Source organism: Elephantulus edwardii, unplaced genomic scaffold (assembly GCF_000299155.1).
Source record: "Elephantulus edwardii isolate Elephantulus edwardi_28Jun2011 unplaced genomic scaffold, EleEdw1.0 scaffold00006, whole genome shotgun sequence".
Classification (NCBI taxonomy): Eukaryota; Metazoa; Chordata; class Mammalia; order Macroscelidea; family Macroscelididae; genus Elephantulus; species Elephantulus edwardii.
The window spans coordinates 36,664,278-36,676,974 of NW_006399756.1; the positions used below are offsets into that span (position 1 = coordinate 36,664,278).

General features: G+C 38.4%; 1 protein-coding gene across 1 annotated transcript in view; it reads left to right on the forward strand.

Moving 5' to 3' along the window:
• Positions 1 to 12,697, forward strand: part of LOC102861243 (cytochrome P450 2C18-like) — a gene marked incomplete at its 3' end in the record, with an annotated part of 58,913 nt that overhangs the window by 20,361 nt on the left and 25,855 nt on the right. The window contains exons 6-8 of the mRNA XM_006880216.1: positions 4,825 to 4,966; positions 8,968 to 9,155; positions 9,645 to 9,786. Coding sequence (XP_006880278.1) covers positions 4,825 to 4,966; positions 8,968 to 9,155; positions 9,645 to 9,786 — 472 coding nt within the window. The remainder of the gene's footprint in view (positions 1 to 4,824; positions 4,967 to 8,967; positions 9,156 to 9,644; positions 9,787 to 12,697) is intronic.

Genomic DNA, 12,697 nt, shown 5'->3' on the forward strand with positions numbered 1-12,697 from the left:
GAAGATTCAAAAAGGCAGCTCGGAATGACAAAGCAAAATATTACAATGAAATTTGTGAGGAGCTAGAGTTGGAAAATCAAAACCAAACTCGTTCAGCATTTCTTAAGCTCAAGGAACTGAAGAACAAATTCAAACCTCGAGTTGCTACAGTCAAGGATGCTTTAGGCAGAATGATAAATGATCAAGGAGGTATCAAAAGAAGATGGAAGGAATATACTGAGTCACTGTATGGAAAAGAATTGGCAGATACAGAAGAATTTCATGAAATAACATATGAGCAAGAACCTATGGTGATGGAGGAAGAAGTTCAAGCTGCTTTGAGGGAAATAGCAAAATAATAAGGCCCCCGAAATAGATGGTATACCAATTGACATATTTCAGCTAACAGATGCTGCCCTGGATGTGCTCACCAAGCTGTGCCAAGAAATCTGGAGAACAACCACTTGGCCAACTGACTGGAAGAGATCTATATTTGTTCCCATTCCAAAGAAGGGTGACCCAACTGAGTGTGGAAACTACAGAACAATTGCATTGATTTCACATGCAAGCAAGATATTAATGATACTATTCAATAATTTCTACACTCTGTTAGGTCACATTTTTTTTTGGAATGGGAATAAATATGGATCTCTCTAGTCAGCTGACCAGGTAGTTGTCCCCCTGATTTCTGGGCACAACTTTATGCGTACGTCAGGGTAGCATCTCTTTCTTGAAATATGTCAATTGGGATGCCATCAGTTCCTGAGGCTGTTTTTTGAGAGTTCCTTCAGAGTGGCATGAACTTCCACCTTCATCACCATACGCTCTTGATAATATGTTGATTCATGAAATTCTTCTGCGTCAGCCAATTTTCTGTGTGTACTGCTCCTGTCTTCTTTTCTTGCTTCCTGGGTTATTAGATATTATGCCCACAGCATGCTTAAATGTTGCAACTCACCGCTTGAATTTGTTCTTTAGTTCCTTTCACTGTGAAAATTGGCAACATCACGCTATATGCTGAAGAGACTGAGACTGTTAACAGGGTCAGCTTGGTTGGCTCCTCAATCAACATCCTTGATATCAACAGTTAGGAAATCAAAAGAAGAATTGCATTGGGAAAATGTGTTGTCACCGACATCACTAGAGTACTGAGGAGAAATGATGTCAGTCTAGAGATTAAGATGTGCCTGATCCAGTTCATGGTCTTTGCAATTACTTGCTATGGATCAAAGAGCTGGATAATGAATGACTAAGGATGACAGAATAATTGATGCCTTTGAGGTGTGGTGCTGGAAAAGAGTACTGAGGTGCGAAGAGAACAAACAGGTTCATCCTAGAGAGGCCGAAACCAGGCTGCTCCTTGGAGGTAAGAATTTTGAAGCTCTGACATACTTTGTGCATATTTCAAGGAAGACCAGTCCTTGGAGAGGGTGGTCATGCTTGGGAGTTCAGAGAGTCAGTGCAAGAGAGAAAGACCTGGATGAGATGGATTGATTCAGGGACTGGGTAGATAAGGGTAGATGTGTCAGAGACAATAATTATGGCACAGGAGAGAGTAGGTGTCAGGGCTGTTGTACATAGCATTGCTGAGTCACACGGGACTTGATGACACATAACAATGACACCATGTGCACGGATCAACAATAATCCTTATGAGGTAATTTTAAAATTACATTATGTTGAATGGTTAAGAAATTAAAACAAGTAGACCCTTTTCTTTATTGCTTCTCTTAGTACCATTGAGTGAACGCATAATGACCTGAACATCAGGCCAAAACCTTATCCTGCATTATCACAATCTCCACTATGACAAGTCCTATGTCAGGTCTTCTTGTTAAAGGTCTTTCTTATTCTCAATCTCCTCCTTTCCACATATAACATCTTTTTCTGAGATCCACTTCAAAACATACTAAAAGTATATGAGATGAAGACTCATCATTCTTCCTTACAAGGAGCACTCTGGATTCACTTGCTCCAAGAGAGTTTTGTTTGTTTTTATGGGAAATATCCATAGGATACTTGATATGCTTCCCCAATACAACAATTGAAAGACATTATGTCTTTGATCTTTCTTATTGCTCTCTATCTTACACACGCTTATGAAAGAATGGAAAATTCCAGGCCTTGAATCAGGCACACCTTAGTATTAAAACTAACATCCTTATACTTCAGCACTTTCAAAAAGTTGTTTCACTCACTCAGCAAAACTTCTTTTGATTTTGACTACTGTTATTTTGAGTGTTGATTGTCATGATCTTTGGCTACTTACAATCAGCCTAAATCTAAGTAAAGTGCCCACCAACGATGACATAGAAACCATGAAAAGAAGTTAGAAAACATTAGCTATCATTTTATCAAATAAGATGAGAATCATCATTGCTCATAGTGAATGAGAGAATGAATAGAAATATTGCAGTAAGGGAAGGAAAAGGCATTTCAGATATGTTGAATTGTATGTACAGAATTTTGTTGTGGCAAAGAAAGTAAATTGAAGGGAAAAACCTCATTTGGCTGTGACCTAAAATTAATAGAAGAGTTACAGAGTTGGAATATTTTGTCTGTCAGATAATCTTAAATATGGATATTGGCATGGAAAGTTTTATATTTGATTAAGTAGATATGGTGTTCAACACAGGAATAGAAATGCCAATAATTACAAGGAAAATTATCATGAAAAGTGTTTAGAATGATCTGTATGCCAAGAATAGAAGTCAAGACCAAATAGATTGTTTGCTTATTTATACTCCATTTCAATGGGACAGCGGGCAGTCCATCATGTTGAGAACCTTCCTCTTTTTCACTAAGCTTTTACTTGACCAAGTATGATATCTTTCTCAAGTTATGACTCTTTCTGATAATATGCTAAAAGTATGTGAGACAAAATCTCACCATCTTGCTTCCAAGGAAATACTACTTGTTGTTACTGTTTGTTGTTAGGTGACATTGATTTGAGTATGACTCATAACAACCTTATAAACAAAAGATCTGAACTGTGTTCTAGCCTGTGCCATCCTCTCAGTTCCCAACACTTAAGAGTCCATTGCAGCAGTTACCATGTCAATCCACCTGGTCGAGGGTCTTCTTCTGCTTCACCAAACCTCCAGCCTTTACAGTGTCATGTTCCTCTCCAAGGAGTAGCCCCTCCTAAAACATGCCTGAAGTATGTGAGGTGAAGCCTTATCATTCTTTCCTCCAATGAGCACTCTAGGTGCAGCCTCTCCAAGACATCTCTGTTTGTTCTCATGGCCAAACATGGGATTTTCAGAGCTCTTCTCCATCACCTGAACTCAAAGGTGTCAATTCTATTTTTGTCACCCGTCCAGTTCTCAGATGTGTAATAAGTGAGCAGAAAGACTATGGCCTGAATCAGACACTCCTTAGTCCTCACACTGACATCATTACTCCTCAATATCTGCAGATTTTCCCAGTGCAATGCATTTCCTTATTGCCTGACAGCTGGTACCAAGGTGGTTATGTGTGGGTAAAGAAACATGAAGCTTTTGACAGTTTCAATCTCCTTTCTATCCATCATGATGTTCCCTATAAGTCTTATTCCAAGAATGATTTATTTGTTCTTTTGGTAATCCATGAGATATTCAGTACTCTGCAACTTAAAGATATCAAGTTTCTTTGAATTTCTTTATTCATTGTCCAACTTTCACAATAATTTGAGAAGATTGAAAAATATCATAGCTTGAGACTGGCACAAATTAGCCTTCAAAGTGACATCCTTTCTCTTTAACACTTTAAAAAGGTCTTTGAAATCAGATTTACCATGTCAACATATCCCTTGATTTCTTAATTATTGTTTCCATGGACATTAATTGTGAATCAAAGTAAAATTATATCCTTGACAATTTCAATCTCCTATTTATCATGATGTTGTTTGCTGATATACATATGAGGAATTTTTTTACTGACATTCAGATATCATTTGGACAGAAGGCTATAGATTTAAGCTTTACCATTAAGTGCTTCTTGACTAAGTCCTTTTCTGCAAGAAAGGATGTATCATCTGTGTCTCAGAGATTGTTAATGAATCTCTCTCCAATTCTGAAACCACATTGCTCTTCATATAGTTCATATTCTCATATATGTTTACAAGGCATAGCAATAAGTATGAACATGCACATTATATAATCTTGATTGCTGAAAACGAAGATTTGAAACCTTTACTGTGAAACACTCACTGATAAAACCTTTCAGTTTAGACTATAACGTAATATTAATAAAAGCAAAAATCCTATATTTGAAACAATGGATGGTATCATAATGAATGAAGAAAAAGTTGTAGTTGTCAAGGATTTCGCTTTATTTGGACTCACAATCAGTGCACATGGAAGCAGTAGTCAAGAACTCAAAGTACGCATACTTTCTTTTCCCTTTAGGTATTGGGCATGATTTATAACTCATTGGCAAAAATCCTCTGGCTTAACCTACCTAAGATGACAAAAGGAAATTTTACACAAGAAAAGGAAATTAGGTTGGTTTTGTGGTCTAAGCCGTAGCTGGCAATCCAATGGATTTTCAAAAGTAGTAAATCACACATGAGTGCATTACTCTTCTTTCTCTCATAGAACAGCTGGTGGATTTGAACCATGAGTTTTTTATTCAAAGGTGCAAAAGGATGGGAAATGGAATTTTTACACAGGAAAAGGAAAGTAGGTAGGAAATGGTGTTGAAGTCATATTATCTGCAATGTCTACTATACCATAAAGAATTTGTTAAAAAGAAAAGAACTAATTTCTAAGTTTGTTTACCTTTCAAATAGTACATTCTTTTGAATTGATTGCAAATAATTAAACTGGAAAATTCCTATATAAAACTATTGCCTAATATTTCTAGGAAAAGCACAATAACCAGACTGAATTTACTACTGAAAACATGGTAACCACTGTAACTGACCTGTTTGGAGCTGGGACAGAGACAACAAGCACCACCCTGAGATATGGACTCCTACTTCTGCTGAAGCACCCTGAGGTCAGAGGTATGAATACAAATGATAGAGTTCAGAAGGGTGAACTTCAAAAAGAAAGTTGGGATTGAATTGCTAGAATTTTCTACCTTATATTTCTTAAACAAACCTCATTATTTAAATTACTAAGGTACTTCGTATGATGAGTCTGAGTTTGATACAGAGATTTAAAAAAGGACAACTTTGCACAGAAGAGGAAGGGGGGTGAAATGGGAAAGAAAGCATGGGCAGAGCAACATCATAAAGATTCGTGAGGGTGATGAGGTTATGTTGTGGTTAGATGCTGTTTCACTGACTACAGTACATTGTGACCTAATGCAAAGCAAACTGAAACCTCGTCCTACCCCGTGCCATCCTCACACTCTCTACCTTGCTCAAGCTCCCTGTTGTAGTTCACTAGTCAAACACCAAGTTTAGAGTCTTCCTCTCTTTCACTCACTTTCCACCTTTTCAAGCAGTCTGATGTCTTTTCCAGGGACTGGCACATCTTGATTATATGCCCAAAATATATGAGAGGAGTTTCATCATCATTGAATCCAAAAGGCATCGAGGTTGCACTTTCTCCAAAATAATTTTGTGCTTTTGTCAGAATGTGGTATGTTCAATACTCTTAGCAAACAACACAATTCAAAGTGATCAAATCTTCTTCAGTTTCATTATTCATTGTCCTCCAAGGACTAGCCAATCCTAGCTACATACCCAAAGTGTGGGTGATTAAGCTTCAAAATCCTAGCCTCCAAGGAGAAACTTGGTTTCACCCTCTCCAAGTCAGACGTATTTGTTTTCTTGATGGCCCATCATATGTTCAAGGCTCTTCTTTAGCACCACAACTCAAAGGCATCAATTCTTCTTCTGTCCCTAAGATATTGTCCTGCTTTATGATAGATCCATAGCAAGTAATTTAAGGACCATGACCTGGATCAGTCATACCTTAGTCTCTAGACTGATATCACTGCTTTTCAGTACTCTGGAGGTCCCTGACAGCAGATTTTCCCAGTGCAATTTGTCTTTCGATGTTCTGACTAGTGGTGCCAAGAGTGTTGATTGTGAAGCCGAGCAAACTATAATTTTTAACAACCTCAATCTCTTCTCCATCTATTATCATTCTGCCAATTGGTCCAGTGATGTGAATCTTTGTCTAGCATGATGTTGATCTTCAATCCTTATTCAAGACTACAGTCCTTGATCTTCTACAGCAAGCACATCAGGTCCTTCTCAGTTTCAACAAAGTTTGTCATCTGCATACATATGTTGTTGATGAGTTTTCCTCCAATCCTGATACCACATTCCTTGCTCATAACGTCCTGCTTCCCAAATTATCTGTTCTGCATATAGACTGAAAAGGTATGGAGACTAGATGCATCCTTGACACTCCAGTTTCCTGATTTTGAACCATGCAGTGTTTCATTACATTTATTACTCTGTTCTAAGGACTGCTTCCTGGTCAGAGTATAGGTTTCACATAAGCACAAAGAAGTGTTCTGGGAGTCCCGTTCTCCCCAAGGTTAATCACAATTTCTTGTGATTTACACAGTCAAACGCCTTTGCATAGTAAAGGAAACACAGACAATCCTCTGGTATGCTTTGATTTCTGCGAAGACATGTCAGACATTGGAGATAAGGTCTCTAGTACCACAACCTCTCCTAAAACCAACTTGTGTTTATAGTAGTTCTCTTTCAATGTGCTGTTCCAGGTGTTCTTGGACAATCTTCCGTGGGATTTTGCCTGTGTGTGATATTAGTGATGTTGTTGTCGTTGTTGTTCTTATGTGCCGTCAAGTCACTTGCGACTCCTAGCAACCCTATCTACAACAGCCCTAAACTCTACTTTGTCCTGTGCCAATCACACTGTGTCTGACACTCCCATCCCGATTACCCCAGTCACTGAATCAATCCACCTCATAGAGGGACTTCCCTTCCTGTGCCCTACCTGTTCCCTCTACCCTACCAAGCATGATGTTCCTCTCCAAGGACCCTTCTCTCCTTACAACATGTCCAAAGTATGTTGTACAGAGCCTCAGAATCCTAGCCTCCAAGGAACAGCCTGGTTTAACCCTTTCCAGGATGAATCTGTTTGTTTTCTAGCAGTCCATGGTACTCTCAATACTCTTCTCTAGCATCACAGCTCAAAGGCATCAATTCTCCTTCTATCATCCTTAGTGATTGTCCAACTCTTGATGCATAACAAGTGATAGCAAAGACTATAGCCTGTATTAGATGCACCTTACTTTCCAGAGAGACATCATTGATCTTCAGTTCTTTGGAGAGGTTCCTAACAACAGACTTTCCTATGGCAGTACGTCTTTTAATTTCCTGGCTACTGGTGCCAAGAGTGTTGACTGTGGAGTCAAGCAAACTAAAGCTGGGCACAATCTCAATCTCTTCACCATCTATCCTGATGCGGTCAATTGCTCCAGTGGTGAGAATATTTGTCTTCTTGACATTGAGTCTCAGTCCATATTGGAGGCTGCAATCCTTGACCCTCTGCAGCAAACACTTCAGGTCCTCCTCCTTGTTCCATAATTTCCACACTCTGTCAGATCACCTTTTTTGGGAAAGGGAATAAATATGGATCTCTTCCAAACAATGGGACAGGTGCTTGTCCTCCAGAATTCTTGGCACAACCTGGTAAGCACATCAAGGTCAGCATCCATTTGGTTAAATTATGTCAGTTGGTAGTCCAGCAATTCCTGGGGCTTTATTTTTCAGCCAAGACCTTCAGAGCAGCTTGAACTTCTTCCTTCATCTCCATTGTTTCTTGATTGTATGTTGTTTCATGAAATTCTTCTGTGTCAGCCAATTACTTTTGATACAATGATTCTGTATACTCCTTCCGTTGTCTTTTAATGCTTCCTGGGTCATTCATTATCCTGCCCATATAGCATCCTTAATTACTGCAACTCTTGACTTGAATTTGCTCTTTAATTCCTTCTGCTTAAGAAATGCCAAGCAAATTCGGGCCTTTTGAGTTTCAGTCTCCAGTGCCATGCACATTACATTAGAATACTTTGCTTTGTCTTCCTGAGCTGCCCTTTGAAATCTTTTATTCAGCTCTGTAACTTATTGATTTCTTCCCTTTGCTTTGGCTTCTTGGCACTCTTGTGTAATATTCAGAGTCTCTTTTGACATCCATTTTGGTCTTTTCTTCTTTCTCTGCCTTTGTAATGACCTTTTTCTTTTTAATTAGTTTTAATAAACATTTACAGAGATTTTGGTTTTCATTCACTCATTTTTGCACTGTTTTCTCTACTCTCCTCCCGAGTTCATTCTTCTTTTTTCCCCCCTTGAATGTCTGTTTTAATTTTCCAATTGCCACAGTGTTTGTCAAAGCCAGTTCTGATTAATCTCCTTTGTCAGTGTGTCCTTTGCCATTCCCTATCACTCCTCCCTGAGAGGGACTTCACCCTGATTCATAAGGAAAGGGGATGGTGTATTCCCTTAGTTACTTCCTGCTGAAAAGGGACGCTGTAGGTTTCAGGGTGAAGATCTTCTCTCACTACTCTAAAGGGCCCCTTTGGCAGTAGGAAACACATAGACTGTAATGACCTTTTGCATGACACAATTGTTGTTGTTGAAGTCAAGTCAAGCATGACTCATAGCAATTCTATGAACAAAACTGAAGCCTATGAACAAATCCTGAAGCCTTTCTATAACTATCGTTGGTTCAAAAGTTTATATTGTTTCCAGACGCATGTTGTTTAAAAAGTAGATGCCACTCCTGTTTCCAATTTTATGGCACTAGGCCTACGAAATAAGCAATTCAAAATAGACAAGATTTATGAAAATAGAATAAGGGAGGATATCAAGAATACTAGGAAAGTGATATATTATCTCTAGTTTCTCAATAATTCAAAAATTAAAATGCATTACTTTTGAGTCAATACTGATTTCCAAGGCTATAAATCACATGGGAAAGGATTCCTATCTTTCCCTGCTTCATGTAATCTTGTTAAATGACATGAAAAAATTAAAAAATTTCACATTTTCATCAGTTTTTATTTATGACTTGCTAGATAAAGTCCAGAAAGAGATTCACCAAGTGATTGGCAGCCACCGAGAGCCCTGCATGCAAGATAGGGCCAATATGCCTTACACAGATGCTGTGGTGCATGAGATCCAGAGATACATTGACCTCTTCCCTACCAGCGGGATTCATTCAGTGATTCGTGATGTTAAATTCCGAAATTACCTCATTCCCAAGGTATTTTTTTTCTAAACTAGAGCTCAGTATATACATGATATTGTGCCCGTCTTCTGCTAACACAGGCTTAGAGAAATCAAAAGAACTTTAAATTGTGAATGCAGCTTGATTAATTTTCTGTTCTTTCCAATTTGGAACTCTAAAGATTTAGAACAGGTCTTGATATCTAGCAATGTTAAACCTTCCAAATTTGCTATTTTCTTTACTTTGGGGTGACTGCTAAGCTCAGCACAAGGCTAACTAGGTGCTGAAGGAGAACACAATATAGTAATTTTTTAAAGATTGAAGTTAATTTTTGTTTCTTTTCCCTAGCACTTAGAACATTTTGTTAAAAGTATCTTCACCTCACATTCATTCAATAATGCAATCTTAGTAAAAAGAAGAAAAAGTACTACAAACAAAAACTATCACTTTCAACAATTTCTTGAAAAATTAAAACAAAGAACAAGCCCCACGGTCACTCACTTTATTTGTGTCTGTTTATTGCAGGGTACGACCATATTAACTTCACTGACTTCTGTGCTTCACAGCGAAAAAGAATTCCCCAATGCAAAGACATTTGACCCTGGCCACTTTCTGGACAAAAGTGGCAACTTCAGGAAGAGTGATTATTTCATGCCTTTCTCAGCAGGTAAGAGAAAATTACATTTACCTGTAAAATATCTCTAATTCCTACCAAGGAACAGAATATATAATTGAGAGCATTTGAGACTTGCCTACTCTGTATTAGTACAATTTTTCTTTCTACATGATCACAAGCATCACTACAAATGCTTCACAATATCCCATCAATCATATACTTTCATTTTAGGGTCAGAGAAATGGGCTTTTGAGGATGTGTAGAACAGCAAGGACTGCAGGGAGATGGCCATATCTAACATCTACGAACTCCATAATGAGGAACTGTCCCTGTCAACAGCACCCACAATACAAAACTAATTTCTGTGAAGTCAGACATGTTCCTCATATTACCACACCTCTTTCTTCTTTCTAATACCAATATTACTGCTTTACTGAGTCTGAAATCCATAACAATAGCTCACAGAACACACAGAATCATAGTAGGGCAGTCAAAGATTTTATTTCAGATTGGTAGCAGATAGAGTGACTCAGTCAAGACAACTTCCAATGCATTCACAGGCACCTCAGCCTTGTGGCTTCAGGCTCTCAGTCTTGCCATTATGGCTCCCCACCCCCACCCCAATCCTCCGATAAACTTGGGCTCTTAGATCAGGTTCCATGGGGTTGTAGTTCTAAGGTCAGCTCTACCTCATGGCAGGTCTCTGTTTATGTACTGTGGCCACAGCTGTTTCTGTAGTTGTGGGTCTAGCTGGCACAAGAATCTCTAGCCCCAAAGGGCATATTACTTTCTTTTGCTTCTTTTTTGCTAGTGGTGAGATTCTTAAATCCTGTTTCTGGATCAGCTCTATTAAATGGCGAGACTAGCCAATCGCCTCGTGGATAGTCTAACACAATTTTGAACAATAAACCCTTAACATTACAGACCACCCAACCCCTGACTTAGCTACCCATTAACCTTAACAATTGAAGAATCAATTTACTCCTTATAATATGCAATAACTATAATTGTGAAAGTGTGTAAGTCAGAAAAATCCATACGTCATGCATTAATCTCCACATTTTAGATGGTCAATTTCTATTTTGCCCGTTCCTATGACTACAAAAAGAGGAAAATTAAACACCAAATTGCTGTTGGAACAGACTCTGAAAATTTGACTATAACCTCAAGAAGCAAAAACAAAAGGAAGAGAAAGATGTTGAAATAAAAGAGGAGCTGAACAGAACATTTAAAAGCCAGTTCATGAAGATGGAGCAAACACTATAATACAATATGCAGAAACATTGGAAACATTATGATAGATGATGAAGAGATTGAGATTGTTAATAGCTTCAGTTTGCTTGGTTCCACAATCAACACTCTTGGTACTAGAATTCAGGAAATCAAGAGATAAATTGCATTGAGAAAATTGGCTGTTAGAGACCACTCCAGCGTGCAGAAGACCAATAGCATCATTCTACAGACCAATGTGCCCCTCATCCAGGCCTTAGTCTTCACAATTGCTTATTATGAGTCACAGAGCTGGACAATGACTAGGGATAATAGAAAGATAATTGATTCCTTTGAGCTGTGGTGCTGGAGAAAAATGTTAAATATCATGGACTGCCAGGGGAGCAAATAGGTTTGTCCTAGAGACAGTGAAATCAGGCAGCTCCTTGAAGGCAAGGATTATGAGGCTTCCTCTGGCATACTTTGGTCATGTTACAAGGAGGGATCAGTCCTTGGAGAGGGACATTGTGCTGGGAGAGGGTGGAGGGACAGAAAAGGAAAGGAGGGCCATAGATAAGATGGATTGATTCAGTGACTGCGGTAATGAGGGTAAGTATATCAGACACAGTAAAGCTGACACAGGATAGAGCAGACTTCAGGACTATTGTACATAGAGCACTATGAATTGCAAGCGACTCAACAACACATAACAACAACAACATGCACAAACAGAATAGAGGAATAAAAAGGGAAGAGTTCAATCAGCGTTTCTTGAGCTGAAAGAACTGATAAACAAATTCAAGCCTCAAGTTTCAAGAATTAGAAAGAAGTTCAAGGTGCACTGAAGACATGGTCAAAAAAGAAAGCCTCAGGAATGGATATGATACCAATTCACATATTTCCACTTACAGATGAAGTTATAGATGTGCTCACAAATCTATTCCAGAAAAAATTGGAAGACAGTGCCTGGCTGACTGACTAGAAGACATTCCCAAGAAATGTGATTCAATTTAATGGAAATGATAAAAAATAGCATTAATAATATTGTTAAGACTTTGTACCAGACATAATGCTGTGGACTCAAGAAGGGGACCAGAGAGCAAGATAGAAAGCTTAAAGGCAGTTTTATTAAGGGAGTTCCCAGGCCAGGTTCCTTGGTCTGGAAAGGAAGGCCAAGGAAATCATACTTAGAGTGTATTTGAGCAGTCTTTCAGGGAGAGGGAATGGTAGGGTGGGACATTCCATTGTGGTTTCTGATTCAGTCAGGTGGGTGAGGCTGTTGCATCCTTATGATTCCTTATCCCCTTGACCTAACAAATATCATATGCAAGCAAATTACTGCTATAAATCATTCTAAAATGTCTAGAACACTACACAAACAGAACACTTCCAGAAGTTCCACCTGTCTCTTTCTTCTTCCTGCTTGCCTTTCTTCCAAATGTAAATCTATTCAATCAAAGAAGGGCCTATAAATCCTTTAAAATATAAATCCCCTCAGAGTATGGAATGGGGCTTAATATTCCCCCAGGACCCATCCCTTGATTCTCCTGATCTCAACAAGCATGTCTCCAGGGTCAATGTTCCTCTTTTAGTATAAGGGAGCATTACATCCTTCCAAGATCTAGAATATTTAGTATTCATTTATATCATACATATTAACACTAAATCAACAAATACTTAAGTTATAAAAATAATGTCATAAAAATACTTAACATTAAATCAATAAATTCATCATTAACAAATTAATAATTTT